This window comes from Protopterus annectens, chromosome 1.part1 (genome assembly GCF_019279795.1).
Source record: "Protopterus annectens isolate FY-2018-M chromosome 1.part1, PAN1.0, whole genome shotgun sequence".
In the NCBI taxonomy this organism is placed as follows: domain Eukaryota; kingdom Metazoa; phylum Chordata; order Ceratodontiformes; family Protopteridae; genus Protopterus; species Protopterus annectens.
Genome location: NC_056726.1, coordinates 820,280,894 through 820,293,922, shown reverse-complemented (window position 1 = coordinate 820,293,922; position 13,029 = coordinate 820,280,894). Strand labels below are relative to the sequence as shown.

At 39.2% G+C, this 13,029-nt stretch overlaps 1 protein-coding gene across 1 annotated transcript in view; it reads right to left on the bottom strand.

Moving 5' to 3' along the window:
- LOC122807514 (gamma-secretase subunit Aph-1b-like) overlaps positions 1-10,818 on the bottom strand; it is a 601,701-nt gene extending 590,883 nt beyond the window's left edge. The window contains exon 1 of the mRNA XM_044078444.1: positions 9,896-10,818. Within this exon, the coding sequence (XP_043934379.1) occupies positions 9,896-10,008 (113 nt within the window). The 5' untranslated portion in view covers positions 10,009-10,818. The remainder of the gene's footprint in view (positions 1-9,895) is intronic.
- Between the last annotated feature and the right edge of the window lie 2,211 nt (positions 10,819-13,029).

Genomic DNA, 13,029 nt, shown 5'->3' with positions numbered 1-13,029 from the left:
GACAGAGCATCCACTTGACAAGCTTGTTCGTGGGGAGTACTTGTGCAGAATTTGTCCAATTGGTAGTTCTGGGGGGAGGCAAACAGGTCTATATCTGGGATCCCCCATTTGTTTTGTCAACATGCTGAAAGTCATTGGTTCCAGTTTCCACTCGTGTGGGTCCATGAGGTTTCTGCTTAGTTTGTCTGCCACTGTATTTAGTTTTCCTGGCAAGAACTGAGCCTGCAGATGCACTTGGCAGCTCAAGGCTGTGTTCCAAAGAGCCATGGCTAGTCTGCAAATGGGGTAAGAATGGGTACCTGCCTGCTTGTTTATGTACCACATAACAGTGGTATTGTCCGTCTTTACCATTAATTGTCCTGGAAGAATGTGGTCCTTGAAGGCTGTCAGAGCATTCTGTACAGCTAACATTTCTTTTTGATTGATATGCAGGTGCATTTGACTTGGGTTCCATTTGCCCTGAATGCACTTCCTGCCAGGTGAGCCCCCCATACACAGTCTGATGAGTCTGTTGTTAGGGTTTGGGCAGCAGGGGGTAGAGTGAATGGTAGTCCCTTGTTTTGGTGGCAGGCCTCTGCCCACCAAAGGAACTCTAACCGTAGGCAAGGTATTATAGGAATCATTGCTTCTAGATCCTGAGATTGTTGACACCATAAGCTTTTTAGATACCATTGTAGTTTCCTCACATGCAATCTTGCATATGGAATTAGAATAATGCAGGAAACCATGAACCCCAAGGCTTGCAGTATTTGCCTTGCAGATAGCAGGGTTTTTGTGGTCATTAGTTTGAAGTAAGTTGTCAATTGAATTTGTTTCTCTAGCGTGAGGAAAGCCACCTGGGAAGTTGTGTTCAAACTTGCTCCCAGGAATACAATTTGTTGACAGGGTACCAGATGTGATTTCTTTTCATTTATGGTGTACCCCAGACAAGTTAGCACCTTTTGTACAAATACCAGATGATTCAAAAGTATGTCCTGGCTTTCAGCCTGAATTAGACAATCATCCAGTATGGGTATATTTGAATATTTCATTGCCTGCAAAATGCAATGACTGGAGCTAGGCACTTTGTGAATACCCTGGGCACAGTAGATAAGCCAAAGGGCAGTGTAGAGAACTGATAGTGTATGCTGCACTAAGTGTAGGTATCTTCTGCAGGGAAAGTGTAGGTATCTTCTGCAAGATTCCCTGATTGGGATGTGCAGGTAGGCTTCCTTTAAATCCAGTGTTGCCAACCAGGCATCTTTGCCTAGCATAGGAAGCAACTGGTGAAGAGTTAGCATCTTGAATTTTGGAATCACCAAAAAGGTGTTTAAGATAAAAAGGTCCAGGGTAGGACACCATGAGTTGTCTTTTCTGGATACCAGGAAAAGTCTCGAGTAGAAACCTTGTCCCTTTTCCTCTTCTGGTACAGCTTGAATAGCCTTTATGCTTAAGAGAGAGAGTACTTGCTTTTGTGCCTCTGCCCACTGATCTGGGGGTAGATCTAGCCAACCGTTTGGGGTTGGTAACGTGTGGAAGTGAAATCTGTATCCTTGGGAAACTATATTTAAAACCCACAAAAAAGACCAGGAACCACGGTGTCCACCAATTTAAAAGTTCAGTAGTTTAATACAAACGTATTCACTTCAGTAATATAAAAACAGCGAATATTACTCCATCACCTAAACTTATTTTGCTTTCTCCTGTATAGAACATTTTACATGGACATGTTATTGCATAAATAACACAGACACTTCTACAATTAAAGCTGCCTTTTGTTTCAAATTTTAAACCATTAATATTATCAAAAGTTGGTGTTATGTGTTCACAAATTGTACAATTACAACAGGGTTTAGTACCTTTAAACATTAGTTCTTCTATCCTCTTTTCTAAAGGTCTTTTATATGTACTATGAACCAGAAAATCTTTAAGGTTCCGCCCCCTTCGATAAGAAAATCTCAATTTTATTTCTTTAAGGGAAAAAAACTCCATCTGAATTATTTGCCAACAATCCTTCAATAACCTAAGTTTGGGTGATAAGAGAGAAAGAACACAAAAGAGATGTTAAAAATAATAAAAGCATTAGTCCCACAGCACAACATTTTAATGAAATGCATCAGGGGAATCTGAGTTGTTTGGAGTCACAGTATTGGAACAAGTTAAATTAAATTTTGCAAAGGAGGATACAATCAAATATTTATTAAGAAAGAAAGAGTTTGTTTTAATATTAAAATATAATACATTACAGCCGTGTGGAATGAATAGAGAATGCAACTGGAAAAGTTTTATTTAAAATGCATACATTTTGTCTTTAATTTTTATTTTAATGGACAATGTTTCTTTAAGGTAATAATTGAATATTAATTGTATAATAATAATCATCAAGTGAGGTGGATAGTTTTTAACTATAAAAATGGTGTAGTTATCAAATTAATTTACTCTGTAAAGGCTTATTTTTGCCGAGGAGCTAGGAGAATATATTTGCTGTTTTTATATTACTGAACTGAATATGTTTGTATTAAATGACTGAACTTTTAAATCAGTGGACACAGTGGTTCCTGGTCTTTTTTGTGGTGAATACCTTTCTTCATTTCTGTGTGGTACAAATATATTTAAAACCTATTTGTCCTGGGTAATGAGTTCCCAGTTTTTTGCCTGCAGAGCAATCTTTCCCTCTAAAGGAGCAGTCAGTTGAGAAGTGCTTGGAAGTTTTAAAGATAAATCATTGAGACAGTTTATCATAGGAGGAATCTTACTACTCCCTGATTTGGAAGTGGGAGCCCCCCACTGCTTAGTCCTGTGCGTACCCTGGGACTGAAGCCTGGGTGTTCTTCTGGTTCTGGGTTTGGACTGAGAAGGCCTGGAAAAGGCAGGAAAGGACCAATTCTTAGACGGCCAATGCCTCTGAGGCTGTACTTGCAGGAAATCTTTAACAGTTTGCATAGATTTAGCTTTTTCCTCTATCTTTTTAAGAACTTATTCTGCTTTGTTGCCAAACAGGCGGCCCTGATTTAAGGGAGCATCCAGCAATTTAGCTTTAACATGATCTGGCAAAGACTGATCCTTAAGCCAAGCATGCCTTCTAAGTACAGACCCAGTGACAGCAGCCCTGCAAGATGCCTCTAGTGAATCAAAACCACATTGCAAAGTATGTTTTCCAACCTGTTCAGCAGAATGCATTAAATCCTGTAAATCCTTATTTTCAGCACAGTCAGGAATCAACATAATTTTATGTTTAAGCAATCCAATAATATGCTGCTGATACTTTAACATATGAAACTGGCAATTTAAGGCCCTAATGGCCAAGGTTGCAGAAGTGTATACCTCCTTACCCCATCTATCCAGCGCCCCGAAGTCTCTATCAGAGGGGGTAGGATTTTTGGCAGTTAGTAGCCTTAATGCCCTTGGGTCCCTGTGAAATGGTCTCAGGAACTTCAGTAAGATTTTTAAAAAGGAACTTGTGACAGTCAGGAACCCTGTAATATCTATCAGGTTTTCTGGAAGCAGGAGGTAAAGAGTCAGCGGCCAAGCTAGATTCCGAAAAGGCATCATCAACAATGTCTAGTACAGGAGGGATAGCTAAAGGCCTGTGTTGGGGCAGGAGTAAGAAATCCCTAAGCCACTTTTTAGAATCAGAATAATCCTGGCTTTCCCAGTGAAAATGCTCAATAAGTGTATGCAATGTTTCACCAAAAGAGAAATCCTCTGGGGGACAGTGGGAATAGAGTCCTCTGCATCAGAATTCTCATGGGTAAAGAAGGGTAAATCCTGGTCATCAGAGGAAACAGAAATTTTAGAATCCTGGTCAGAAGTATCATAAGCAAATTCAGTCCTAGGTCTCTTAGAGGGGGAAGGTTGGCTTCCTCTGATTAAAGTAATGAGGTCTTCAGCCATTCTTATCATTTGTTTTTTAGGCATAGAGGCCTGACCATGCAGTCTGGGCATCGGTTTTCTAGGCATGGTTCGAGTTTTAGGCCTTGAAGAAGATGGTGTTGGTTTAATATGCAAGTCAGTAGGCCTGAATATACCTTCAGAAGCCAGTGCCTGCACAGCAGCTCCGGACCCATCCAAGGTAGAGACATCTGCAGGTTCCACAGTTGAAGCATCTCGCGGCATACCTGACTCCGAATGGGTCTGAGTAGAGGCCTGCGAATCTGAAGTAGCGGACATCAGGGGCTGCGAAAGCACCTCACTGAGTACTGGCGAACTGGCGACTGGCTTAGGAGAAGCGTCGTTGGCAGCTTTGCACCTAGGCGGCCTGTCTCTGTCTTTATCTTTCCGTTTTTTTGGAATGTCGGTAGTTGGATGGCTTACCGAAGACATATCTGGATAATTGAACTGAGTACCAAAATATTTAGAAACGTAAATATACCGATTACGAAAAGTTTGTTGCTTAAATAAGGCACAAAACCGACAGCGAGGTATGTCGTGGTCAGGGCCTAGGCAAGGAATACAGTAGGAGTGAAAATCTTTGTGAGGTATTTGCTTTCCACAAGAAATACAATTATTGACTTTTACTGACATCGGATTAGAGCAAGAAAAGGTTTCCCCAATGGGGTACTTGGCTTTAGTTGAAGACTTCGGTTCTGAAACTCGAAAACGAAAATTTCAGGAGTCAGCCGACCGGCACTTGTGAACTGCTTCTGCTTCGAGCACCGCACGGCAAGAAAGGCTGATGTAATGGCATCGGCTGCATGCTTTAAACCCCTGACTACCTGACGTCACTGAAGATGAGACAGCAACCAACGCAGGATTTAAGACTTTGATAATCAGGCTGACTGAGGGCTACTGCAAGCAGATAACTCAAATGTGATGACAAGACAGATTAATAATATGAGGGTGGTCTTTGTGTTGTATGAAATATTTCCTGCATTAAGTTTATACAATGAGTTTAACTGAGTTCTTGAATACCACAGTACAGAGTTAATTTATGATCCAGTAGAAAACAATTCATATATCATTCAAACCAGACCCCAAATATTCGATAGTGTTTATACTGAAGAGGGCTTTAGGTTAAGTCTGTGTATATTTTTCAATGGAATGTCTCATGGGTGTATTTTTTCTCTACAGCAGATTATCGGGGACTTTTAACAGCCTCAAAGCAAACACCTCATATATTGAATTTATCCATTTTTTTTTTCAGGTTGCACTAGTACTTCCACCTGATTTCAATATGTTATGTTAGCTTCCCCCAAGTTTCTACTCAAGTATTTTATGTAATTAGCATACATTTTGTGAATGAAGTGTCTTTAAGGGTAGATTTCTCCAGTAGCTTCTCTGAATTTTACAAGATTTTTATGCACTTTAAGACTATAGTGAAACGTATTACTTAGTTCTTTTTAGCTAGTTTAAACACAACGAATTATATCAGGTTTGACAACAATGTTATGTTCTCACTGACCAGTTTCAGTCATTATTTCACAGTCATATAACCTTTCACATCTTGCCAGTACGCTCCCTGAGGCAGCAGTTCCTTTCTCCAGGACAGCTATATTAACCAGTCCCAAAGTAAACAGGTGCATAACCATCCAGTAACCTAGTTTATGCTTAAAAGAAGATACTGGGTTTCACTGCTTAAACATGTAACAGATGTTTATTCCGGACATTTATAAGACAGTGGGATATAAAGCTATTCCTCCAGCATGTTTTACTTACCTGTTAGTGAAGATTTAGGTTCCTGGCTCTAGTACTGGCAGACATACTGAACTTGTGGAGATTCAGGAGGTCCAGGGCAATCCAGTCTCAAATGGCACAATATGTGAGACACAGCTCTCTCCTCAAAAGTCTGTAAAGACATTGAAAGAATCACATGCCTAAGGAGAGAATGGCAGCTCTAACCTTTTTATTCAATTAGGAATCTTTGGGGAATTTCTAATCGTTTGATAGGTTTCACTTTTTTAATTTATTTTTAACCTTTTCACTGTAACAAATTTATTTTTAACCTTTTCACTCCAACATAAACACTGTTCAGTTTTATGGCTTTGATTTAGGCAAGTTTTTTTTTTTTTTTTTTTTTTTGAGGAGGAGGAGGTGGAGGGTTGGGCGAGTAGCTTTTAGCTATGCACTTTACAAAGTTACTTTGTTATCCACCAGCACTGTAGTAAATGGAAATGCAGATCATGTTTCAGTGTACTTTTTTTCATTTATTATTATTTTTGCTTTGTGAAAAATAAGTGTGTCTGATTATGTGACAAGTCTACAATCAAAATAAGTTGTATGTGGTGTACTTAAGACAGTTAGATACATACACACACACACACACACACACACACACACACACACACACACACAAAATGGGTAAATGCTATCCAGGGTCCTGAAAACAGGTACAAATGGCTTCATCCAAAAGATGTTTTTTTAATCATTTTTAAAGCTGTTAAAGTCTGTTGATTTCTTTCTTCATTGGTAGTCTGTTCTACATAGCTGCGCCCAATCTGGAGAAAGCTTTTTCTCTAACTGTTGCCTTGAAAGGGAGTCTAACAAGCATTAGATTTTCTTCTTCATTATTTCTTAGTCAGTAGGTCTGCTCCCTATATTCTTTTCATTTTAGGGAGCAGTAGAACAGGAGTATAGCTCAAAGCAATATAGAGAGCCAAATTATAAACTTCAGTACATCAAAATGGTGTTTTCTAGGGACTACAAATCTACATTTTCTATTTTCAATCGACTAAAGTTTGTCTGTATTAGGCAAGTAGTAAAAAATGTGTTACTCAATCCACTACAAGGAATTAAAAGTAAAATGTGTCTGGGATTAGCACTTTTAAGTATAGAAGCACAAATCAGACTTTAAAAATTATACCATCTGAAGGAAAGAATATGAATGATTGTCTCTCAATTGTGCTTCATTCGAAAAGTGAATTTCTTGTCATCCATGTCACAAACACATAATAATGAAGTTACGATCAGAGACTTGATCATAATCCTCTATACTGTGCAAAGTACTTATATTAAACAATTCTATGCTACTACTTTTTGCTTATTCAAATGTACATACTAAGCTTATTACTTGCACTGGATTGCTGAGTTACTCAACATTTTCTTGAAAAATTGTAACGCTATTTAATTTTTTCTTCGGATCACTTGATTGCTGTGATTACATTACTTGCTTGCCATGATGACCTGTGCTCAAAATTTTCAAGTATATAAAATAAAAAAAAATAATAATTACAACATATTATCATGAATGGATGGCCAGATGGAAACACACAGTTACAACCACTACTCAAACCCTCATTTTAGGATGAACTACCACATATAAGGTTGATAAAGTTATTAATTCAACTCAACTGTATGGTCAGATGTCGCTGAATCTTCAAAAGTTGCACCTTGGAATGATAAAAGTGCAGTGACGTTATACAATCGCCAAATATGTCTGTACAAACTAAATGGGTGATTCAGAAGTCAAAACCAAGAAGAGTTGCTATTGCCGCAAGAAATTCTTTCACTGACATGGCTGAAGTCAATGCTGATCTGTTCCAGTATAACAAACTCACTTTCTTGTGTGTACATTAATATACCAAGTATTCTGAGGGTGTTCAGTTAAAAGATACTGCAGCGTAAGTTTCGATAACAGTACTGCAGTCCATATTTTCCAGACATGGAATACCTGAAGAAATCGTGTTTAATAAAAAGGTCCATGATTTTCCAGTCAAGAATTTTAATCTTTTTGATAAAGCATAGAAAGTCATGCCCATAACTTAAGTCCATGACACATCAATCAAATGATCAAGCAAAGAAAATAAACTGAACAATGAAGAATATCCTGAGAAAGTGTAATTACTCACATCAAATAGGAACTACTTATTCCTTGTGGAATACAAAAACACTTGTCTCCAAGCTATAGAATTTTTACTAGCACAATGATGCACAGAGAGCTATGGTCAAAGCTTCCAGCCTAATTTTCTTTGTTGACTACAGAGAATAAACAAACAATCATTCAAGATGTTGCAAAGCAGACATCCAAAATCAGAGAATAGCTTACAACAAGGCACAGAATGTATCTGTTCGGAAGGAAAGAGAAGGTCAGGATGGTTCTACATCAAAACTTAGTCTCAAAATCCCAGCTCAAGCTACTTTTCCTGCTTATCTTAACCAACCAAGAGCCTACATTCTAATAAATAATGGCATATAGTGTTACATTTTAAGACATCTGCTGAAACTTCCAGATACAGCTTCCAATAAAATAGAGCACAGAATAATCAGGACGTACCACTTTTTGAATTTATGTTAATCTACCAAATACCATCTGGAAACTAGTTCTGATAAACTATCAGAACCACTTCATCCTATGCATCTCGATACTACTAATCTGCATGGCAACTGCCAACATACGAACAGTTGTAAGCTGCCTAATTAATATAACTGTTTCAGGCATTCCTGACACTCAAGAATGTGATCAGTATTAGCTGTATTCCATTTCAGTTTAACTAGTACACGGCTCGTACTTAACAGCTGTAGTATAATTTAACTGTACAAACACTTGAACAATTAAACATAATAGTGAAACAGTTTCTAGCTTTATTATGTCACATACTGTATATGTGACTATTTCTTTAAATATTCAGTCAGCTGCGGGGGTCATGCAACAGGGGCTGGATCTTCACCAAGCAATAAAGAGCTGAAATGAAAGCACCTCTTCTGTACTTTTATATTTGTCTCTTACAACTGTCCTGAAAAACTTACATTTAACCTGATCTTATGTTACACATTTGATATCCATCACAGACCATATCTGAAAAATATTAAAAAGAGACTCTCCACCTTCAGCCTGATATATAGCCATCTACCGGTCACCAACTTACCCATGTATTTTTTATGAAGTTGTAGAGCACTTATCTGCGTGTATGTTTTTTATAGATTCATAGATTAATATTAAGCTACCTGCCCTTTTGGGCCATTTTCAGCCTAGCCAGTTACCCCATATGAGAATCAAACCCTGCACCTTGTGTTTGCAAGGTAAACACCTTAACCATTATGCCAACATCCCACCCCCTTGTAGAACACTGATCTATCTGGACCTTTTTATTTTGCAGGTTTGTCACAGGAGTACAGCAATGGAAAGAATATAAACAATCAGTGAAATGTTTAGTTAAATATGAAAGCATGCTGTACAAAAGTCATAAGAGTGTAAACTGCAGTCTTGTTATAGAGCTCCATTATTACCCTGGGGAATAAGTTTACAATAACTGTATTTTATTGTTCCAGACAGTGAGATGCAAGAGTCTGCTGTTAGCCATCACACATGCTCTAACTACTTCTATTTGACGGACATCATGTATATCAAAACTATCTAGTGTCTGAAATTTAACAACCTTTTAGAAGGCACTCTTAACTACTTCTATTTAACGGGCAGTCTTTACATGATGTTCGTCAAACAAAAGTAGTTCAGTGCCTTGCCTTCTAACAGGTTGTTATCCTTCAGACTGCGGATAGTTTTGCTTTACATGGTACCTGTCAAATGTAAGTAGTTTGAGGATTACAACCTCTTAAAACTGTCTTGAATCCAACATGCAATGATCAAACTTAGTCACTTCCAAGTTCCAGCCCAACAGTTTACAACTAGCACATTTATTCGTTTAAATAACCTTATTTTATCTTACAATGAGCAAAAACTACGGTCTTAAAATTCGCGGACCAACATTTTATGATATGTTGCCATTTCAAAACTAAATGTGAAAGCAAAACTTCTCCTCAAAGCAAGGCGCCAGAGTGGGGCAGGGAGTACACTCACTGACCCCAAATCCCTTCTAACTTAGTCCATGTGTTTCGTGCTCCCCAGTGCAAACGGCCTACTGAAACTCTAATACGGTTCACCAAATTGTAACATCACATATGCATTACTAACATACTGACTCAAGTGTGATATATTAAATTTAAGCATAACAAAAAAACAGAGGAATCTAAATACTGCACTTACCCTGCAATGAGGATAATTACTCTGAGAGGATCCCTAGCAATAGTGAAAACGAAGAGTGCGAATGCTGGCCCGAAGGCAATGAACGTGCATCCAAAAAATATTGCCACAGTCATTGTTATTTAGTTAGCACTGATGCTGTAACCCATGTGCCAGGATATATTTTTTTCTGTGTGTACCTCATACAATGCAGTAATCACAATTCCCAAAATTAACGAAAGGCACGTCTTTAGAACGATCTGAAAGATTAAAAGTTGTTTAGCTTTTCTTGTCAGCAGGAAAACAAACAAAAGAGACACCACAGATCTAAAGAGATCAGCTGACTAGTACTTAACACTTGATGTAGTGGTTTACTCCCTTGGGAGAAATGAACCTACAGACGTCCCGAAGTCACGTGACATATACGTTTTGACGTTACTAACACAAGGCGCTTCCGGTTTTTCCCCGTTTGTGGGAGGTATGTGTAGTTTTTTTGTTTGGGGAACAACCTTAAATAGTTGGTTCAGTTTTCATTCATTCTTCTTTGAACCTGTTTCACTACGAGAGAAGCAGAGAAACTACTCCGTCCTGGATGGGACGGCAGCTGTCTTATCACACACTTGCCAAGGTGCGCCTATATGTAGTTCGGAGGCTAATTAACCGCTTGGGATTTATAATTGTTAGACAGTAACGTCCAGGTGGAATGGCTGTTTCTTCAGAGGGTTCCTGAGGAGAAAGACCACAATGCAACATCAAACTGGTGGAGGTGCAGTTCAACCGTTCAGGTTGTTTACGTGCATCCGAGACCCGTGCTTTTGTCCTGTCTAATTATCTATGGTGCTTTGATTTAGAAAGTACCTCGCACCCACTTCTGCACAGAAGCGGGCGTGTCCTTAATGATTGATGAGCGACATGTATGCTGATTTCCGCATGACATCATGCTTATACTGGTTGCACTCTTACATATTGACTTGTGAATCCGACTTTGTATTAGTGAAGTACATCGCAGGATGAGCTGTAACAAGTCCCGCCCAAACCAAGCCCCCCCGCGAGATTTCCGGAAGGTGCTGCTAAAAAGTACTAAATTTTCATGCATGTGCTAGCATGAATATTGATCTCTTGCCTCCTTCCCTCCCAAGTTACTGCATATCACAATCACATTGCTCACCACATTAACTTCAGATACTTTTCCTATGAAACATATATACAAATTTACAATCAAATCTGAGCTAACATAAGATTGTTCATAGGTAGGTACTAGGCTATCTGCCGGGGGCATTTATAAGCCTAGCCAGAGTGTGTCGGCTTTCGCCGCCCTGTTGATTAATTAACTGATCCTCTGTCAAGCAGAGCAAATGAAGTGATCCCAAGGGTGTATTTTCTGTTACCCATCCACTCGTCAAGGTTTCTCTTGAAGAGTTTTAGTGAGGGGCTCTGCCTGATGTAATTTGGAATTTTGTTCCAAAGAATGGGGAGTCTCTGTGACAGGAATCTATCCCTCCCCCAGCATATTCTATTTATTGTCGTGGCAAGGTTTAGCTCACTAGAGCACGTGGCTCGCAGTGACTTGGATTTCTTTAGGTGGAGCACGTCCATCAATTCTGAGTTGGACATGGCTTTGTAAGTCAGGCAGAGATCACCCCTGAGTAAGCGATATGCCACTGAGTACAGCCCGAGTTTTTTCAGTCGGGCTGCATAGGACATATGTTTGAGACTAGTAATCCTCTTGATGAGGTACTTTTGCGGTCTTTCCAGCTGTTGGAAGTGTCTTGTGAGGTACATCCCAAATGGGTCATTGTACTCTATGATGGGTCTAATGAGTGACGAGTAGAGGGGCACTATAACCTCTTTCTTTCTAGATGCGAACCCTTTAGTAATTAGATGGGCCACATAGAAGGATTTCCTAACTACTTTGGCAATATGATTGTCAAAGGAGAGATTGCTATCTACCTGGGTCCCCAGATCTCTTATTACCTCTTCTGTATTGAGGGGGCTGCTACCTATGTGGTAATTCGTGGGTGTTTTGTTTTTCCCAAACAGGATGACTATGCATTTTTTTGGCATTTAGCTTGAGGCGATGACTTTGACACCAGGTTTCCGTCTCAGTAAGGCCATTTTGGAGGATGTCCGTGTCAGCCGTAGATTCAGTTATGGCTCCCAGTTTGCAGTCATCGGCGAACTTGGTTAGCCATAGTCCTCCTGTGTTTGCCTGTACTTCTGAGAAGTATATGCCGAACAGTAGGGGTCCCAGGACAGAGCCTTGTGGGAAACCACTTGTGACTGGTTTAGAGTCGGACCTGGAGCCCACTATTCTTACAGTGTGTATACACTTAACATCTGAGCTTGAATTGGAAGTTTATTCCAGAGTTTACCAGTGGAGACTGTAAATCCTGAATTGCGATGTCTGTTAGGCTTTAGAATAACCAATGTCCAAATAAAGCCATAAGTTTTTGAGGAGATTCATCCAGGTGATGGAATTGGAAGGGTGGTGCCAATGGTTGCTTACAAAAGTTTGTGGGCAAGCAAGCCATAGCTATATTAACAGAACATGATGAATTCTAACTAGTGCAGGTTATGTAATGATTAACCTTAGGGTGTCCCACAGTGATGCCTCCCCAACACACACACAAACATATTGTACAGCTAGATACTCAGTTGTAGGTATTTATAAGTGTATGATACTAAGACAAACAAACAACGTATATTAAGAAGTGAATTTACCTTAATTACTCTTACACCATCAAGAATATTCTGGCATTAAAGAGTTTACTGAGTTGCATTTGTCTATTTTATTTATTTATTTTTTGTCAGATCATTTTGTATGTGTGAGTCATATTTTAGTTCCTAAGCTAGTACTAGGCTAGCTGCTCTTGTGGACCATTTTAACCATAGCCCTTTTCCCTTTAAAAGGTGAGACTCAAAACCCTGTACCTTGTGAGTGTAAGGTTACCACTTTAACCATTATACCAACCATTGACTGTGAAATGTACATCAAAGAAGCCTTGTAGATGTTACTGCCTTAACATTATGGTATAGTCCATATCTGTTATCCGGAGATTATCTTTAGTAGATGACAACATTTTCCAGGGAATAGGTGCTTAGGTGATTGTTAGACCAACAGCCCCAGGGGGGCTTTTTAAGCCTAACCATGCCTCCAA